Source organism: Dermacentor andersoni, chromosome 4 (genome assembly GCF_023375885.2).
Source record: "Dermacentor andersoni chromosome 4, qqDerAnde1_hic_scaffold, whole genome shotgun sequence".
Classification (NCBI taxonomy): Eukaryota; Metazoa; Arthropoda; class Arachnida; order Ixodida; family Ixodidae; genus Dermacentor; species Dermacentor andersoni.
The window spans coordinates 176,425,155-176,444,297 of NC_092817.1; the positions used below are offsets into that span (position 1 = coordinate 176,425,155).

General features: G+C 46.3%; 1 protein-coding gene across 2 annotated transcripts in view; it reads right to left on the reverse strand.

Annotated features, from left to right (window-relative positions):
* Positions 1-9,640: 9,640 nt before the first annotated feature.
* LOC126530661 (uncharacterized) overlaps positions 9,641-19,143 on the reverse strand; it is a 158,551-nt gene continuing 149,048 nt past the window's right edge. For both annotated transcript variants that reach the window (XM_050177928.3, XM_072287977.1), the window contains exon 8: positions 9,641-9,790. In XM_050177928.3, the coding sequence (XP_050033885.2) occupies positions 9,776-9,790 (15 nt within the window). In that variant the 3' untranslated portion in view covers positions 9,641-9,775. The remainder of the gene's footprint in view (positions 9,791-19,143) is intronic.

Sequence of the window (19,143 nt, forward strand, 5' to 3'; positions counted from 1 at the left end):
GACCCGCTGATCAGATATTGACTATCGCCGACTGTGTTCGCCATTGTCACCGTTCTTTAAGTGTAGCCTGTTTTCGTGGGCACAGGTTCGTCCAATAAAAGGTAGTTTCGTCTTTCACAGTATTACTACTGTGTTCTTTATACGTCACTACTACGTGAAATATGGTGGAGGTGCTTTATGTTCATGTACCGAACGCCCCCGACAAGCCGTGATGCAAGCCCGGACCGCACAGACAACACGAACGTGGTCCCGGAACATCGACCAAGCCGCCGACTATAGCAGCTGCCCCCCGAACACGGACTTTTACCAGAGACGACCAAGAAGATCGTGGCCAACACAGCCCCAAAAGCAGCCGCAGCGTCCTCGATAGTACTGCAGCAGCCCAGGTAGCCACCGGCGTTCTGCTGTTCCACATTCGAGGAGCCGGAAAGCTGTCTGGAGACGTATGAGAGGGTCGCAAGGATTAACAGCTGGAACAGTGACGACAAGCTTCGACATGTCTATTTCAGATTGGAAGATGCCGCCAACACGTGGTTCTATAATTGAGAAGCCACCTTAAGGTAGTGGCACCTGTCCAAAGCGGCTTCCTGCAAACGTTTAGAAGCGTCGTGCGTAAAGAGCGAGCCGAAACTCTACTAGAAACCAGAGTTCAACTTCCCAATGAGACCATAGCGATCTTCACGGATAAGATGGCCCGTCCTTTCCGGAACGCCGACACGGAAATGTCGGAGGAGAAAAAAGTCCGCTTCCTGATGCGGGGCCTTAAGCAAGAACTTTTCGCCGGACTGATTCGGAACCCACACAAGACCGTAGCTGACTTTTCCACAGAGGCATCGAAGATTGAGGAAGATTGAGAAAACTCTGGAAATGCGCACTCGGCAGTATAGCCGACAAGTGCTCACGCCGCAGTGCGCCATCCAATGACTGGGTTCTGACGACCTTCAAGAGACCATCAATGCAATTGTGCGCGAAGAACGGCGCAAGGTCTTCCCTTTGCCGCTACCACAAGTTGACTCGTTTGCCGACATCGTGAAAGACGAGGTTCAGCGATCGCTTTGAGTTCTTCAGGTGCAACTACAATTACCGCAGACCCACCCGGAAGCGATGACCTACGCCTCTCTCCCATCGTCAAGATCCCCCTCCGCGACCGCGCCAGGGCCCTGTGATGCCGCAATTCCGTCGTCCACAACCGCTGTCGCCAGCACGCCTACATGTCGCCCAGCGCAGCTACGCGGGGAAGACGGAAATTTGGCGCGCCCCCGAGGAGTGCCCGCTCTGTTTTCACTGCGGAGAAGCTGGACATATCTACCGCCGATGCCCATACCGTGAAATGGGACTACGAGGGTTCCCCGCCGACGGTTCGCGCCCGCAGCAAGGTGAACGCCTCTGCGGTATTGCCGACTACCTCGTCGCTACTCAATTGAGCTCTCGAAAACCGCCCCGTTCGCCATCACCAGGCCGCTACCTGTTGCAGCAGCGCCGTCCATACACTGGGCCAGCCGGAGGCCACTCTGAGAGCCCATATTCGGAAAACTAAAAGCAGCAACTGATGCAGGTGCGGTTACTGTTCGTGGAACTGAGGAAGATCCTCCGCCGCCGAAGAGGACGCCGAAGAGACTATCTCGACGACATAACAACGACACGCCGCCGACCCGACGAAGTCTAGAAGCAAAGAAGACGCCTACTAAAGACGACCTGACGACGCCACGTACCAGCCACAGGTCAACGCGACGCAACCGTGATCCGACGCCAAGACCCAACTGTAACGCAAGGGAAAGAACCACCGACCACGACATGCTTTACGACGGCCACGCAGTCACCGCCTTAGTGGACACAGGAGCCGATTACTCCGTCATGAGTGGACACATCGCCGCCTAGTTAAAGCAAGTTAGGTCTGCATGGGAAAGCCCTCGAATTCGGACCGCTGGAGGAACCTCATTACGCCGGCTAGAATCAGCACGGCAGGAATTATCCTTCATGAGAGGACTTAGCCTGCCACCCTCGTTATCCTCTAACAGTGTAGACTAGATGTCGTGTTCGGCATGGACTTCCTAAACCAACACGGCGCAGTCATCGACCTGAAGTCGAAATAGATAACGCTGTCGGAAGATAAAGCGGTACTGCCGGAGAGCTCTCGTAGTGGCCACGCCAGTGCTCGAAGATCAAGTGAGCATCCCACCGTGCTCCAACATTGCTATTTCCATCAGCACCGAAACACCCGCTGACGTAGAAAAGGCGTCATTGAGGGTAACCAATGGCTACTACTCCACCGTGAAATATGTGTCGAGTGAGGGATCGCTGGACTGCACGGAGGAAAAACGAAGCTGTTACTGACAAACTTCAGGCGGGAGTTCAAGCGCGTCAACAACGGCACGACATTCGCGTGCATCGAGGAAATTGTGGAAACCAGCAATGCGTTCGTCCTCTCGCATTCTGTCGCATCTACCCTGACGACCATAGTTTCCCAACGAGACTTCGACATAAATCCAAGCCTCCCCATGAGTAAGCAACAACAGCTCAGAAATCTTCTTCGACGACACAAAATAGTGTTTTTCGACGTCATTGAGGATTCGGCAAATACCAGACGCGAAGCATCGCATAATAACTGAAGAGTGCGCTTGACCACTCCGCCAGAGCTCTTACCCAGTTTCGACGCGAGAACGTGACGCTTTTCGGCAACAAGTAGACGAAATGCTGTGCGACGACATCATGCAGCCGTCGAAGAGCCAGCGGTCCTCTCCTGAAGCCTTGGTGAAGAAAAAGGACGGAACCCTACATTTCTGCGCCGATCATCGCCGAATCAACAAGATCACGAAGAAGGACGTATACCCCTACCACGGACAGAGGACGCATTGGATCGGCTCTGCAACGCTAAATACTTCGCATCGATGGACTTCAAGTCTGGCTACTGGCAAATAGAAGTCGAGAGAGATCGCGATAAGACCGCCTTCATCATGCTAGACGGCTTCTACGAGTTCAAGATCATGCCATGCAGATCGTGCTCGGCACGTGCAAAGTTCCACCGCGGCATAGACATGGTATTAGCAGGACTGAAGTCGCACACGTGTCTTGTTTACTTGGATGGCGTCAGTGTCAGCGCCGGAAATTACGAGATCACCTTAGCCGGCATGCGACAGTATGAGAGGCCATCATATCATCAGGGCTCACTCTGAAGCCGCAAAAGTGCCGCTTCACTTACAATGAGCTTCTGTTCCTAGGCAACGTCACCAGATATCTGGAGTCCGCCCCGACCTGCAGAAGACAGCTGCCAATGCAATGTTCCCATAGCCCATCGACAAGAAGGCATTGCGTAGATTCCTTAGCATGTGTCGACTATAGGCACTTCGTCAAGGACTTTTCACGCATTGCGGAGCCACTAACACATATAACCAAATGCGATATCAAGTTCAAGTGGGAAACCCAGCAGACCGATGCATTTCAAGAACTCAAACGACGCATGCAGTCACCTCCCGTACTTGCACATATCGACGAGGACGCCGATACCGAAATACACACTGACGCCAGTCGCCTAGGCATTGGTGCCGTCCTAGTCCAGAGAAAAGAAGGACTTGAACGAGTGATATCTTATGCTAACCGGTAGCTGTCAAAAAGCGGAAAGTAATTATTCTACGACTGAAAAGGAGTGCCTCGCCATCATTTGGGCTACAGCAAGATTCCACCCATACCTATATGGCAGGTCATTCAAAGTCGTCAGCGACCATCACGCGTTGTGTTGGCTAGCTAACTTAAAGGACCCTTCAGGACGGCAGGCGCGGTGGAGCCTCAGACTGCAAGAATATGACGTCACGGTAATCTACAAGTCCGGACTAAAAGACTATGACACCGACTGCCCATCACGAGCCCCCATCTATCCGCCGCCGAAAAACGACGAGGATGACGAAGCCTTCCTTGGAATAATAGGCGCGGAAGACTTCACTAAACAGCAACGAGCAGACCCGGAGCTAAAAGGCCTCGTCGAGTATTTGGAAGTTAAAGCGCGGATTGTCTTCGTTCACGCTACAAAACAACCTGCTCGTGAAGATCTTCTCACCAGTCCGTGCCGACTACCTTCTTGTTGTTACGTTAGCGCTGCGTCCAGAAGTATTGCACGCCCTACATAAGGATCCAACCACTGGGCACCTCGGATTCTCCCAGATGCTGTCGAGGATACAGGAAAGGTATTAATGACCGCGTCTGACCGCTGACGTCACCATTACGTCAAGACATGCCAAGACACCGCCGACAAGGCCAGCAGGATTACTACAACCGATCGAACCTCCTTGCCGATCGTTTCCGCAGATCGGGATAGATGTGTTGGAATCGTTCCCGTAATTAACATCCGGAAATAAGTGAATCGTCGTGGCGACGGGCTATCTCACCCGCTTCGCTGAAACTAAAACTCTACCGAAAGGCAGCGCAGCCGATGTGGTGAAATTTTTCGTCGAGAACATCCTGCTGCGACATGGTGCCCCAGAAGTCCTCATCACCGACAGAGGAACGGCCTTTACAGCAGAGCTCACCCAAGTCATTCTGCAATACAGCCAGACAAGCCACCGGAGGACAACTGCCTACCACCCGCAGACGAATGCTCTCACGGAGCGCCTGAACAAGACACTCGCCAACATGCTAGCAAGGTACGTCGACGTGTAGCACAAGACGTGGTACGCGGTCCCGCCGTATGTAACCTTTGCTCATAACACGCTGGTGCAAGAAACACAGATGAAAAGGTTCAAGCTGCTTTACGGAAGAAACCCGACCACGACGCTCGACGCCATGCTGCCGCACGTCACCAACGAAGAGAATCTTGACGTCGCTACCTATCTCCAGCGAGCCGAAGAATCCCGACAGCTCGCCCAACTACAGTTCAAGAACCAGCAGCGTACCGCCAGCCGACGCTGCAGCCTCCGACGACGCTACGTCCAGTACCAGCGTGGAGACCGTTTTTGGGTTTGGACGCCTATACGTTGACGAGGACTCAGTCAGAAAATCTTGCGACGCTTTTTCGGACCATACAAGATCACCCAACGTGTTGGGGAACTGGACTATGAGGTGGTGCCAGACGACATTTCGCATACACAGCGGCGCCGCGGTCGATTTTAAGTTGTCCACGTGGTGCGTCTGAAGCCCTTCTAAGCACGCTGACGAACTTCCTTAGTTTGTTCTTTCTTTGCTGCGGGTGTTCTTGTTTATTACTGTTGTTTGTTTGCAGCATCGTGTCGATGCTTTTTAGGAAGGGGGTATTCACACGTGTACATGTTTATCTTTATCGGGTGACCCCGTTTCACCGCCTAACAAATGTTATCGCTCAGCGCAGGACGCGCCTACATGTATCGGAAATTTCTAGAATGTTATCGATGCTTCTATCCGCTGTCTCTTGTCGCCGAACTTTGTGTTATCTGATTGCATGTATGCGCGATGCGAATGGTGTAGAACTTTGTGGAAGGCACGCGGGTCCCAGCGATTACTCTGGAGGAGCATTCGACGACTGATGTGTAAATGCCGACGCTCTTGAACCGCTGATGAGATTTTCACGATTGCAGACCGTGTTCGCCGTTGTCGCCGTTCTTTAAGTGTAGCCTGTTTTTGTGGGCACAGGTTCGCCCAATAAAAGTTAGTTTCGTCTTTCAGAGTAACGCTACTGTGACCTTTATACGTCACTACCACGTGGCAATATGCCTGTTCTTTTATGTACACGGTTTTAAGTTTGTGCTTAGTGTACAAGGACTAAGAAAATTTTCGGTAGCCCTAGATAAAAACTATGGAGCCCAGTCTGTGAAAAGTTCTCGACTAGATCCGTGAAGTAAATTAACGTGTTACAGCAGGGTGTTAGTGACGTCTGTAGCGCAACTGAACTGGATAGCTCGTGTAATGGCGCAACGGGTATAATAATTGGTAGCAGCACCAATCCACTTATTTACTGTACCTCAGGTGGAAAAAGGGCCGCGGAGGCCGAGGCCATCTCAATTAAATGGTTCGGCAGGTATTATCAACTGGCTTGAGGAATGCAGCAGGAATCAAAGCTGGTTTTTACGACGTTGGCTTGCCTTTCAGGCAGCGACATAACGTCATGCGGACCGGTAGAGCACAGGTCAGAAAAAACACCTTCGGACCGGATGTCAGCCGAATGGGCATTGCACTCCAGCGCTTCAGTCCCTATAATGACGAAATAGGGCTTCTTCGCTTGGCAAGTCGACTGCCGTTCTGCGACCTCCGGGAACTTCCAAGCACCGTATTTATTTTGCTTCTTGTTTCCGACATGCACAAAGTTGCTGGTGAATAAAGAAAGTCAACGACTTTTACACGCTTGCCTCAGTTTCCGTTTGGCTGAAATTAGAGAAAGCTTTTGGGTACTGAAAGCAATGCAGGTCGTAAACAAAGGAATTCGTGAATGCACAGTCTGCCGGGAATATTCCCACAACAATATTCGGAGGCCTTCCTGCCTCTGACAGCAGACAGTGTTCCGCTGTCTCCTCCTTTTGAAGTCGGTGGTCTCAATCTGGCCGGATTGCTTCACGAAGACAACAGTGAACCAAATAAGCGGTATTATTTACTCATCTTCACGTGTTGAGTCATGAGAGGGATTCATCTGGAGCTCAATTGTCGTCGGTCACGACAAATTGCTACTAACATTTAAACGACTTGTGACACGATGCAGAATGCGTAAGATTGTATATTTTTACTACTCCAATACATTCAAAAAGGCATAAAGGGAGATTCAGCATTTAATGAGTTAATAAAATCATACAAAGTACAATCGTGTTTCGGAAGTCGCATGATTATTTGGAAATATATCGCAATACATGTGGGAAGGATTTTTGGAACGACTCCTTAAATACGTAGCTTACATTGAGGAAAACATTGGGAAATCATTTATTTGCCTACGAAGAACTTTCGACCACGCTCATTCAAGTATAAGCAGTGATAAAATCACGACCGATACCATATGTCCGTAGAGAAAGCGCTGAACCAACTTCGCTTGCGCCAAGTCATTTCCTTATAGGTCAAACAAAGGTTGACTATGCTTCCTCCAGACTTATCAAACACAGCAGGAAAAGAGACAGCGTCGTCGCTCGAGACACTTCGACGAAGATATAAATACAGAGAACCTACGTTAAACAATCTATACAACGGGTGGCGACGACAGTACCAACAAGGGCTTCGTTCAGCTCACGGTAACAAACCAGGAACTCAGAATCAGAGAGGGTTGGCGACGTTGCACTGATAAAGGAATTAAACTTGCCAAGAGAAAGGCGGAACATGTGAGAACTGACAGAAGTATTTCCGGGCAGCGACGCGCAAAGTTCCCTCATTTAAAGTGCGCACTTCAAGTGGCCCCACGTCGTGAAGACCAGTACAGATGCTGTACCACCTAGAAGTAAATGGACAAGCTCCGATACTTAAGAAACAAAAAATCATCTTGAAGAGAAGAACAAACACGCAAATGGTTCTGCCGGGAACTGTTGAACATGCTAAGCAAAAGGACAGGAATTACAAGTTAGCCTGGACACGAGCACGTGCCCGCATTATTTTTACTTGTTTTAGAAAGCGTGAAATAAACAAGTACTGTACTTCGCCTCGGCTTCCTGGTTTTCAACAATATACCTTAATTACAGCAGTAAAAAAATATTTATCCAGATGCGTGTGCTTTATTGCATACATTTAAGATAGCTGTCATATATCTATATTTTAGCTTAGCTTTTCCGGAACATGAGACGGAAAGCTCTATTTGAATGAGTAGAGACAAAAATATTTCAAGCTGACAAGTCATTTTTTTTAATTTTCTGCCAGTCACTTGCTCAACTGAAATCCAGCCAGAGCATTTCTGGGCACCTTGCTGTGGGGCTTCTGCAAGGATTATTCCATTCAGAATAATCCTGGTGGACCTATAAAATTGTGTGCAACTGACTATATTGGGCAGCAATAAGCTTCGTCGAATTGCTTATCGAAAGCGGATTTCACCATAGAATGGCACATTAGTGGTTCAACAAGGAGTTTTTTTCCAGGGGTCTTGTGTTACTTAGTGACTTAGTTGCTCACTTGAGAAATGGTTTACTAGTCTGTCGTACATAATAAAAGGACTTAATTTTAGCAGATTTGTACATTTGGACAAAGATATTCAAATATACATTTACTTACTTGTCCATACCTTTTGGTCGGCCATTTTGTTTAGCCCTACACTATATAGTTGTGCTCAGTGATACCATGTACATATTGTCAGGTACGACTTTGTACCGCTGTAGGCAAAAGGACATTGGGGGTGAACCGGAGGCTGAAGTGTTTTGACGATCGGTAGATGGTGTTACCCTTACTACTGAGCTACAACCTTATAACTGTATATATTGCAAATATATATATTTTCTCCATGTAACAATATGTCCTCGAATTATGGATCTGTGTTGCAGACGGCGAAAATATCCAAATGCGCCAAACGAAGCAGCTCAATCGACATGCAAATGGTCATCTCTGTTCACGCGCACTTTCATTAAATGTATATACCTAATTGTAACCACGCAAAGCAGAACTACGTTCGTAGATTACTACGCTAAACAAAATGGATCGTTGAAGACCTAATCACGTGTCTCAGAATCAAGTCTATATTCAAGATAAATTCATTCAACTCAATAGTTAGACACATATGACTCAGAACATACCATTGTCGACAATAACCTTGGACCGAAGTGCGAAGAACTACAAGGTAAACATACACCAGACAAATATGACAAGAAGAATATTCCCTTAAAAAATAAGAGTACAAGAAACAATTTGCCTCATGTCCTCCGCGATATCTTTTTATTCAGATCTTGAAGCACCTTAGCTTCCTTCTGAGATCGGAGCTAGCCGTCACCAAGAAGATACATCAGCCGCTGACAAAAAAAAAAAAAAGAAAACGCACTATTTCATAAAGAAACCTACCCCTCCGAAAGTTCGCGCCACAACGGTTGAGTTTAACACAAATAAACAAACTTGTTTAGCCTCTCTGTCATCATCAATGACCACTGCCCAACTAATATTAGCCTTGGAGGGGCCCACGCATCGCATACGCGCACTTGCCAACAATGGCCGCCTGAAGTAGTCCTGCACCTGAAGCTTCTCGGCTTTGATTGGAAAGCAATTGTCATGCTTACTCAAATATGCGAAGACCAGCTTCGCGTCGCCATCAACGCAGGCGGCTCACGTAGCGGCTGCCGCTGATTAACTCTTCTGATAGGGATTCGACGGCACGTCAGCAACCTCGACAATCTGCAACGCTCATCCACATATTTCTTTTTTTACAGCGCATTTCTGTCTACACAGGTGAAAAACAGTCATAAAAACTTCCTGTTACCAAGCGGAACCGTACTTAAAATCGGCCTTAAGTGTACATTCGTAATTGTGCAAGTTTCGGATGTGTTAGGGCCAACCACAGGTACAACTAAAATAAAATCATGCACAAAAATGCTTTAGAACGAAGGTAATAGTCTAGTGCCGGTGCTTTGTTCCCATGATGGCTGCGATAATATCTCTGGAAACTTATTTAAGAGCGCTAGGAATTAGGAATGCTGGTATAGTTGGAGATTGCTCAACGCCGCACCAGTTCTGCTATACAGGAACCTGATAATTCTATCATTTTAAGCCCTCTAAACGAAAAGAGACAAAAAAATTAGGAAGCAGACAATATTTACTAAGGGAAAATTATATTCTTCATTCTTCATGTACCAATACGCAATTCAGTTTGTGCTAGTATATTGGTATTAATATCCACTTTGCGATTAAGTAGACTGCGTGTAGGATGCGTTTAGTAGAATACCTCCTGCAAAGAAAAAAGGAAGATAGATCAATATTTATTTCAACATAATCATCATCATGATTTTTATTTTCACCACTGCATACAAGGTGAAAAAGAGAGTCGCAAGAACAACGTTTACACGCTGTTTATACAGAGTTTGGCCCTATATCACAATGCAACCGTAGCAGCTTTGCAATAATTACTTAATATACGAAAAACACAAACCTTTCTATAAATGAGTACGTAGGTACACAGTTATACCCTCATACCATAGCTAATGATGAGCATTTCACGAACAATATCTTCTTCTCTTTCCAAGCTGACCATTTTATATGTCGCTATACGCTGACGTAAAAAATACACCAAAACCAAATAGCCGCATGTGAATGTTAAGTAGTTACAAGCAGTGCAGCTACGGTTGGAAGTAGGTCTTTATTGAGGAAGTACAACAGTATGCAATTTCGTTGTTGTCTTTCTTCACCTTGTTTAGCAAGAACGCCTATGTGCCACTTTGAAGTGCTTATCATACTGCGTCAGCATTGTCGAAACAGCAATATTTTTTGTACCTGCTTTGTCCTTTTTGGGCCTTGTCACGAATCCTGACCAGCAAGATATTTACAATTTCGTTAAATGTTGAGGATTATTTACATCGTAGCGGCAACGGGCGCCTGCATATCGAAAACACGGACAAAGAAAATCTGACACTTTGACCGAGGAACCGTACATTTGCACTAACAGGAGCAGCCTTCTTTTGCAGTAAGTACTTTCGGCGTCACTCATGTGTAGAAAGCGAGAACGGCGGCCGCCGGGCTGCTCCGGAGGCAGTTAGCGACGTCTAACGGTAGCTGCTGGGCTCGGGCGGCCGACGCATTTATTCTCGGGCCCAGCCGCTACCGTTTCACTTCGCTGGCTGGCTGCGGAGCACCCGGCAGCCGCCGTTCCCGCGCTCTGCACAAGGGTGACGCCGACTGTGCTCTTTAGACACATTAGACACTCTAGTAGTATACCGGAGTTTTATATGACTCAAACCTCCACAGTACAGGAGAGACATAAGTATTTCAGCCTTAAGCTGAGGTAAACATTCAGCACGCGAGGTGATGCACAGAGAAGGAATTTTACATATAATTCACTGCTCAAGCACATTACATCTCAAATATTCAAAGAAGACACCGAAACTTTTAACGGTACCAACACTTTCTATCGCTTGTATAACTAAAATAACATGTATACGCAATAAAATTTTACCTTAGCACTGCACACGGCTGCTTACTGCAAAGGGTGTACGTCCACCTATTTTTGTAGGTTATGTAGCGCCAAAGATATAATCTGTGTGATTTATGTTCAGACGCACCAGTAGCGACAGGTGTGGTGTCATCCGCATACGTGATTGTCACTCTATAGTTCATAGACATCAGACATCATAACTAACCCTAATGCTGTGCCCTGTAGGACACTAGTACGCGCTTCTAATGATGATATGTCATTGCAACCCTTAGAAACCTTATTCTCAGAGAGAGATAAGATAGATCACTGGATAGCAACGGGCTGGCCAGAATTCCCGAGCCCGCCTCGCGCGCTGGGCGCGGGGCTCGGGCCGGGTGAGCAATTGTTGACTTACACCCGGGCGGGCTCGTGCCTAGCGGCGTCCAACTCGGGCCGCCCCCCGATTATAGACCCAGGCATGCTATCTGCGACTCCACAATACTGAAGAAGATAAGAAGTGCAGCCCTATATAAACTTTAGTTGGGTGTTGTGGGTGTGTTGTGGGAGAGTCGAGGCGGGCAGGCCACGACACAGCAGCTCTATGCTGTAGACATTAGTTTACATTAGCGGCATTTTTCGGCCATGGAGAAAACGGTTCCAGTTATAAACTGCGCCAACTTTTTAATGCGATCAGCATTCGTTACCAAATTGGGGTGCTTTTATCTATCTCTCTATCTGCCTATCTATCGGTCTATTTATCTATTTTACGCCAGGTGACCGAATGGTTGTCTGCTAAATTGAGCAACTGCGTATGTGCTCGAGGTTATGCTAGTTCCATCGTTGTCATACAGTGGCGATCATGTAGTTAAAGTAATTTTGTTCTCATAACGCTGTCCTACCAATGTCATAATTTCAGAAACTTCATGAAATTGTCGTCCAGCCTTCATGGTCACCGCCTTAGCAATTACATCAACGTCATTCCACCGTAAACATGCTATTGTCATTCAATCGTGGTTATGTCGCGCTTGTTGTGCCACTGACGTCATTGTGTCGTTGATATACAGTCATCGTCATGCATTTACTGACATACCGTGGTCCTCATTGTTCCTTCGTCGTCATTCCTGCTTCATCCTCTCATTCTTGTCATACTGCCATCGTCCCACTGTTTTCGTCTTACAGTCGTCACGCATTCATTCTTATGCCATCATCGTCGTACGCTTGTCTTCCTGCCATGGTCGCTCGGCCATGCCGTCGCGCTGTTGTCGCACTATCGGCATCATTGAAAAAATTAGATGCAATTGTGGACAGCCATATCGTTGTCAAACCCGCTTCTTCGCTCCATCATCATAATTTCTCCTTCATTCTGTTATAATTGTGCTATCCTAAATTGTTTGTAATTATGCAGTTACCTTCATGGCTTTGTAATTCTGTCGTGTTTATTCATCGTAATCACTTCAGCACCATTCCTTCGTCGACACTGAATGTGCGGGCGGCATACGGTCCTCGTCCTAGCGTCGTGAGAACCATGTTGATCGATGATCATACGTAACAAATCGGGTCAATCATGGACACAGTGTATGTAGCATATTGCCCAAGCACTTGAAATCCCAGGAGGACCACTGCCGATTCTAAATAAAGGTGTCCAACTCAATACCGTCTGTCGCTACGTGGTCGCTACATTGCGTGAACGCTGACTGCATTAACTTCGATTGTCATCTCAAGATGATTTCTGGGGTGATCCTTTTATTTTCACGACACTAAAAAGCGTGTTGAGCATTGTTCTAAGGTTATTAATATGTCGGATTGCTGGAGGTGCTCGTGTTCAAAAGTCACATGTACGACCCAGCGTTCGATGAAGGTAGCGCTGTAAGGTCGACAGCGGCCCCGCCTATTAACAAGGCGAAGCGCATTGGCGAGAGTTTCTTGCTATCACAGAGTCGAATAAAAATGACAAAGGGTTAGAAATCAATTTGCATAGCGATCGCGCTAATGAGATTGAAAACTATTTGATTGTTGCGAGACAGGCCGCAAATACAAATTCTCTGGAAGCTCTTCAGGCACCTAAGGTATCCGTCATAAAGCAAGCACAAGACGAATAAATGAGACGACTTTCGATACAGCTGGGTATATCTTTCAAGAGAAGACGTGCCTAGAGGCGCAGTCGTCTGCAATATTTTCTTGCTGCGCAAGAATATAAAGATTTTGTTTATAGCCATCACTGATGTGCAGCCTTGCGTTGCCTGTGCGCGATCATTTCAATGGCTAGACAGAAGCTAATTTGTGGATAAGCGTTTAGCGTACTTAAATAAAATGGTAACGAAAAAATTTTGCAATGTTCATTACCAAATTTTGTTGTGTGTTAGCGCCTGGTGCCAATCCCTAGAGGTTTCCGTTATTTTTCGTTGTTACCGGTTCAAACGAGTTGAATATTCTGCCGTAGTTCTTAGCAAAATTAGTCCAACTAACTAAATTCCGACCTTCAACTGTGTATTGTTCCTAGCTAAATGCTTTCAGCCTACGATTATGCAGTAAAATGTCTGAACATTAATGAGAGGGATGTGAAAAATAAAACAGCATATGGAAAAGCTTACTGTATCTGTTAATTTTTATTTTAAATGCAATTTTTACATTTTTGGTGGCTCAACTCACGTGTTCGTAGGCTTTTATATGTTTTCTAGCACGAGGTGAGTTTCCTGCGAATTTATGTGAACGAACAAGCGATCATATCTCAATCTGACGAAAAACTACCTAACCTTAGTTCTAATGCCATGTACTGAAACACAACTACGCATAGTATAAACTTTTATATGTCGCGAAATGATGATCCTAAGTTGTCTATTCAAACACTGACAAAGTTATAGCGTAGCCAAAAACGCAATAAAAATAATATCCTCGATAGCAAGTCATGATTGCACTTGAGCTTTAGCCACGCGGATCATCAATTTCTATTTATTGACATATGCTTCTGTGTGCGTGCATTATGATGTTTCTGGAAGCCAATATGTCGATGTGTCTAAATTTGCGTTCGCGCCGAATGTATTGGCATGAGTTTTATCACTGCGCATCCCAATTGTTATATAAAATTCAAAAGTGAGATGAGATGGCTGGCGGTCGGTAAGGAGGTGTTCACCTATGCCTTTGCTATAGTATATTGCTGCGCTAGTCTCCGATAATTCTAACAGTCTTTCCAAGATCGTCTGGCAGTTAATCGAAATGAAATCGTTATATCTCTCACAATTAAAGCAGCCAGCAAGATCAGACGCCGGGGAAAATGCTGCTTTGATGCACCTTGAAGACCTAGCAGGGCTCGTTGATCACATGCCAGTCTCTCGACAATAACCGGAAACTCGAGCTAGCTTCGAATAGGCTCAAGGTATAATCCGTCGAAAAGAACCGGACCGGGTACCATTCAGGTTTAAAATCAGCACGCCCGGTTCGGGCGGGCCCATGCATTGTACTTTGGGGCTCGAGCTCGGGACGGGGCCTGACAAACCGGCCCGTGCAGCGATCTAAGATTAGCAAGCATGCGTGGAATCCTCAAGGCACCTTATTTTGCTGGTATATAAAGCACTATTTCATGGTTTATAAGGTGAATACTAGGTGCATACAAAGATTCGCAGTTTGAAAAACGAATCAAATGGACTTTTCTAATTGGTTTGTATTCATTATCAAAGTTCGCAATTCAAAATTATCAAATGTTTGTTTTTCTTAAATATGTAAGGAATACCATTTAATAGCTTCTCAGAGTAGAATAAATCGTAGCAGTGAAGACTCTTCTGAATGACTATTCGAGGAGCAGCGGTAGCTACTCAAGGGCAGCAGTTCCTGTGTGAAGATATAGAGCAGATAATTTCTTCAAAACACTCAATATATACAGGGTTCTTTTACTGCCATAACGAATATATGGACGCTCCGTGCGCATTTCTGCAAACGCAGAAGCCGTCACCCCGAGGATTCGTATAAAATCCAAAGGCGATAAAACCGTCGCACCGCGCCGGGTGCTCCTTGAGCAAGTGAAAGCCTTCGAGAGTGTGGCAGCGATCGCGGTTCAATCTTGAGCACGCAACCGGCGGAAGCGGAGGACGCGCGCAAGGTTCCGAGGTGTGCGCGTTCTACTTCGGGCGGCCGGGGCTGCCGCGGCCGTATTTTTACAATTGCTCGTAGGTACAACGGGGCGTGACGTTTCTCCAGGCGCTCGACGTTTCTACGCAGGCACAAGTAAGAGCGGGTTGGAGAGAGAGAAAATGTGAGTGCCTTTGTTTCATGAATATCTGACTCTGCCTAGGCACTACGGTGGAGAAGTGTTTATGCGCGTGTTGTGTGCATTTGTCCCTAGGCGTGCCGACGTTGCGGAGTAGGGTCGATTTTCGTTACGCTCGGACGCTCTCTGCCGGCATGGTGAAACAGTTGAATCAGTGATCACTGACGCCCCGTTTGGTTGTCGCTGTGTCTAAAGGTACATCGGACAGACTTTCTTGCGCGTGCGGAGCTTGTGCTGGACCAGTCATGCCGGATTATAACTTTGTCCCGCCTTACGGCACTCTACCTTCAAAAAAATTAAGGAAGAAAGCATCACTTATTTTACCAGGGGAGCAAGAGGTGCCGTAGTAGAGGCCTGGCCTGCTCTCCTCGACTTTTAAGTAGCATTTTTGTGTGGTTACCTTCGAGTGAAATAAACGCACAGCGCCTTATCAACCACGGTTGAACGTGACGGCCTGGTCTCACGCCGTGAGGATTATTGCAATTGCGCCTCGTCCACGTTAGGTTATATTAGCTTATGTTTAGGTTAGGTTTGCGTTATCTTAGGTTACATTAGGTTAGCGTAAAAGGCGTTAGGGGAGCGCGGCGTATTCCCACAGCGGTTACACCGTGCGGATTGTTGTCTTTGCGTCTAGGCCATGTCAGGCTAGGTTAACGATAAGTTAGGTTGCGTAAAACACGTTAGGAGGGCGCGGCGTATTCTTATAGCGGTTGCAGGGGCGTCGAGCATCACCAGCGCTCTTTCAGCCGCTCGCTTTCAACCACGGTTGCTAAGGCGGCTCTGCCTCCCAGATATTTATTATATGTGGCCCGCCGTCTTGTACCGTGCCTACTGCTCTCATGGAAACATCTGCGATATTATCACTTGTTTGACCATGCCGGCAGCCAGTGTCGGAGCGTAAACAAACTGGACCGCACTCCGCAATGCCAGCACGTCTAGGGACAGACGCATAGAATTCGCGCAAAGAAAGTCCACCGTAGTGCCTAGGCAGAGTCATATATTCAAGGAGAAAAAGCCCCCACATTTTCTTGCTCTTACCCACTCTTGCTCGCGCATGCGGGCAAACGTCCGACGCCTCCGCAAGTGCCACTCCCCACTGTACTTTCTAGCATTTGTAATTTGTTAAACACTTTTTATAACTTTTTTATAGTGCTCACCCTGTTCTCCGTTCCTTTCATTACGCCTTCCACATTCCTTTTTCTTTCGTTCTCAGCTGCGCTACAAGCCTAAAGAAGTCATGACATACCAACTCAGCCAAACTGCAACCCTTTTTGGGCATCTGTAATGTCGCGGCAGCGCACGCCCTGCCGGACCACTGTACTAGAGTGCACTAGATTCGAGAGCGGGTCCAACGAGGGATCCGCGCTGAGGCCTTTTTTACTGAAAATCCAGATAGCGCCATCATCGCCTTCTTCTGGACGCCACTGCCCCGCTCGCGGCAGAGGCCGCGGAGGCGCCAGTCGGCAGCGTGGCGCCGCGGTCGAGCGCAGCGTTGTAGTTGCGTTCGAGGATGACCGTGCCTGGATTAGCCGGAGCCACGCAGGCAGATGGATCGCGTTTGCAGTTCGTTTTTCTTTCTAAACCGTGTGTGCGTGTTTCGCTGCGTCAAGAGATAACGACATGCAGAGCTGTTATTCCGCAGAAATGAGGATCATGTGCAGTAATGGGATGAGGTACACGAATAAATGAACTATGTGGCATAATGAGGGGTCAAATAAAAATTGGTAGGCCTTTGTTTTCTTCCTTTCTCAAGGCGACATACAGAATGTTACCAAAATTTCCCCGATGCCCTAATAACGGCAGCAATTTGACATTTAGGGAGCATGTGGGTCACATCATTCATTATGTCCAGCAAATCTTTTTTGTAGTTTAATTAATTGTAGTTAATTATTTATGGAATAGCCGCTGCCTTTGCCATTTTTATGCGTCATGCGCCTGAGATGTAGTTGGTTTCCAGATCCCCTGGGTGAACAAAGCAAAACAGATTGTTTATATTTGCTTGGATTATGAAGCATGTTATCGGTTGTCTGTGTCGTCGAGCTCACGCAGGTTTGCATTGTCACATGCCTCCAATCTGAATGACGGTTGAACTGAGAGCGGGAGCGTTCTCTTTCATGACCGGCCTTCATCTGTTGCGAATGAGACCGTTCTCTTTTGCGTGGGCTGCTTGGGTATGGGCTGTTCGCAGTCATACTCCGGAAAATACGGCAAGAGATTGTGGGTACCGCATCAGATCGAAGCACAGGCTTTCCACGCTGTGTAGATACTTCCTGGCCTTCGATGATATGCACATAATGTATCAGTATGTACTTTGCATCAAAGTGCAGCTCGCAAATGGAGTCGGTGGCTTCCAAAGGGCCGATCGGTGGGGTGAAGATTGCGCTCCCACAACCGGCATCTTTCTTCATCTTTAGGGACGCTGGAGAGCGAGAGCTTGGCCAGACCTTTCGACCTACTGTATGCGGTTTCGCAAGCCACTATGCAACAGTAGTTCTTCGCCGAGATGTACTGGGTGTGGTCATGCTCTCACCTTTGTTTGTTCGTTTATTGATTTCTTTCTTTCTGTACATCAACAGAAATCGAAGCAAAAGCAAAAGGCTATACACCCTGACAGAGGTTTATGCTCCGAGATACAGTTCAGCACGCAGTCATAATAAAAGTAGAGAAACAGCAACAATATACAATAACTAACATAAGATAATCATTCAACAATCTAAATTGTCTCTATAGATATATAAAAAAACAACAAAAATACAGAAATATCAGAGAGTAAAAAAAAAACAAGCAGATCGACATACATATATTGTGACAAGCAGCAACAAAAGAAACAATGTGTGCTCAGAAATAAAACACACAGTGCACATTGACTAAGATAAAAAAAGTCAATAAACATGGAAGTTGTAATCAACACCTAAATAGTACTTAAACATATTAAATGCAGTTTTCTAGAAGAATTTGTTTATACCTATTTTTGGAAATGTGTTTATTTAGGTCTAAAATGTTGCCAAGTTTATTAAGCAGACTGGGTATTTGGTGCAGAATATGCTGCCGACCATAGGCAGTCCTAATTTCTGGTGGTCTTATCATTTGTGGACAGAGGCAGTATTGAACACATCTAGAAGAACTGTACGTGGGATATAGCTTATTATTTTGGATATGCAAAAAAAGCTTCAGATAGTACATTTGGTTAGCTTGCAATATGAAATGTTTTGTAAATAGCGGACGCGTGCTGCGGCCTTGCGGCTGACGATAATATCCCTAAAATATTCGTAGCACCTTTTTTGTAATTGGAATAGTGCGGTATAATTCTGTGCTGTCGTTCTGCCCCAGATCAACACGCAGAAACCAAGCCTGGAATAGAATAGCGTATAATATAGCGCTTTCTTGAGCCAAATTGGTAATAATCGACTTAATCTGTACACACATCCAACACTTTTATTTAATTCTAATGCTAATTTATTTACGTGTTCATTGCAAGACAGGTGTTCCTGAAACCATACGCCCAGAAATTTTTTAACCTTAACTTGCTGAAGCGTCTGGCCCTCAAAGGAAATATTGAAGCTTATATTCCGTGGCTTAATGATAGGTGCAAACAATATGTATTTAGTTTTACCAGGGTTTAGCCGTAACTTCTTGATTTTATGCCAACAAGACAGCTTACTTAGATATGTATTTACACTTCCTTCAAGGTTAGAAATTGAAGCACCAGTAAAAAAATGTTAGTGTCATCGGCGTACATAATTATTTTCGGAGAATCCGGAATGCGACACAGGTCATTTACATAAATTATAAATAACTGTTCACCGAGTATAGATCCTTGTGGGACATATTTGTTGACCTTAGCATGCGAGGATGTCTCGTGATTAATACCTACATATTGGTAACGGTCTGTCAAGTAATTTTGTAGTAACCT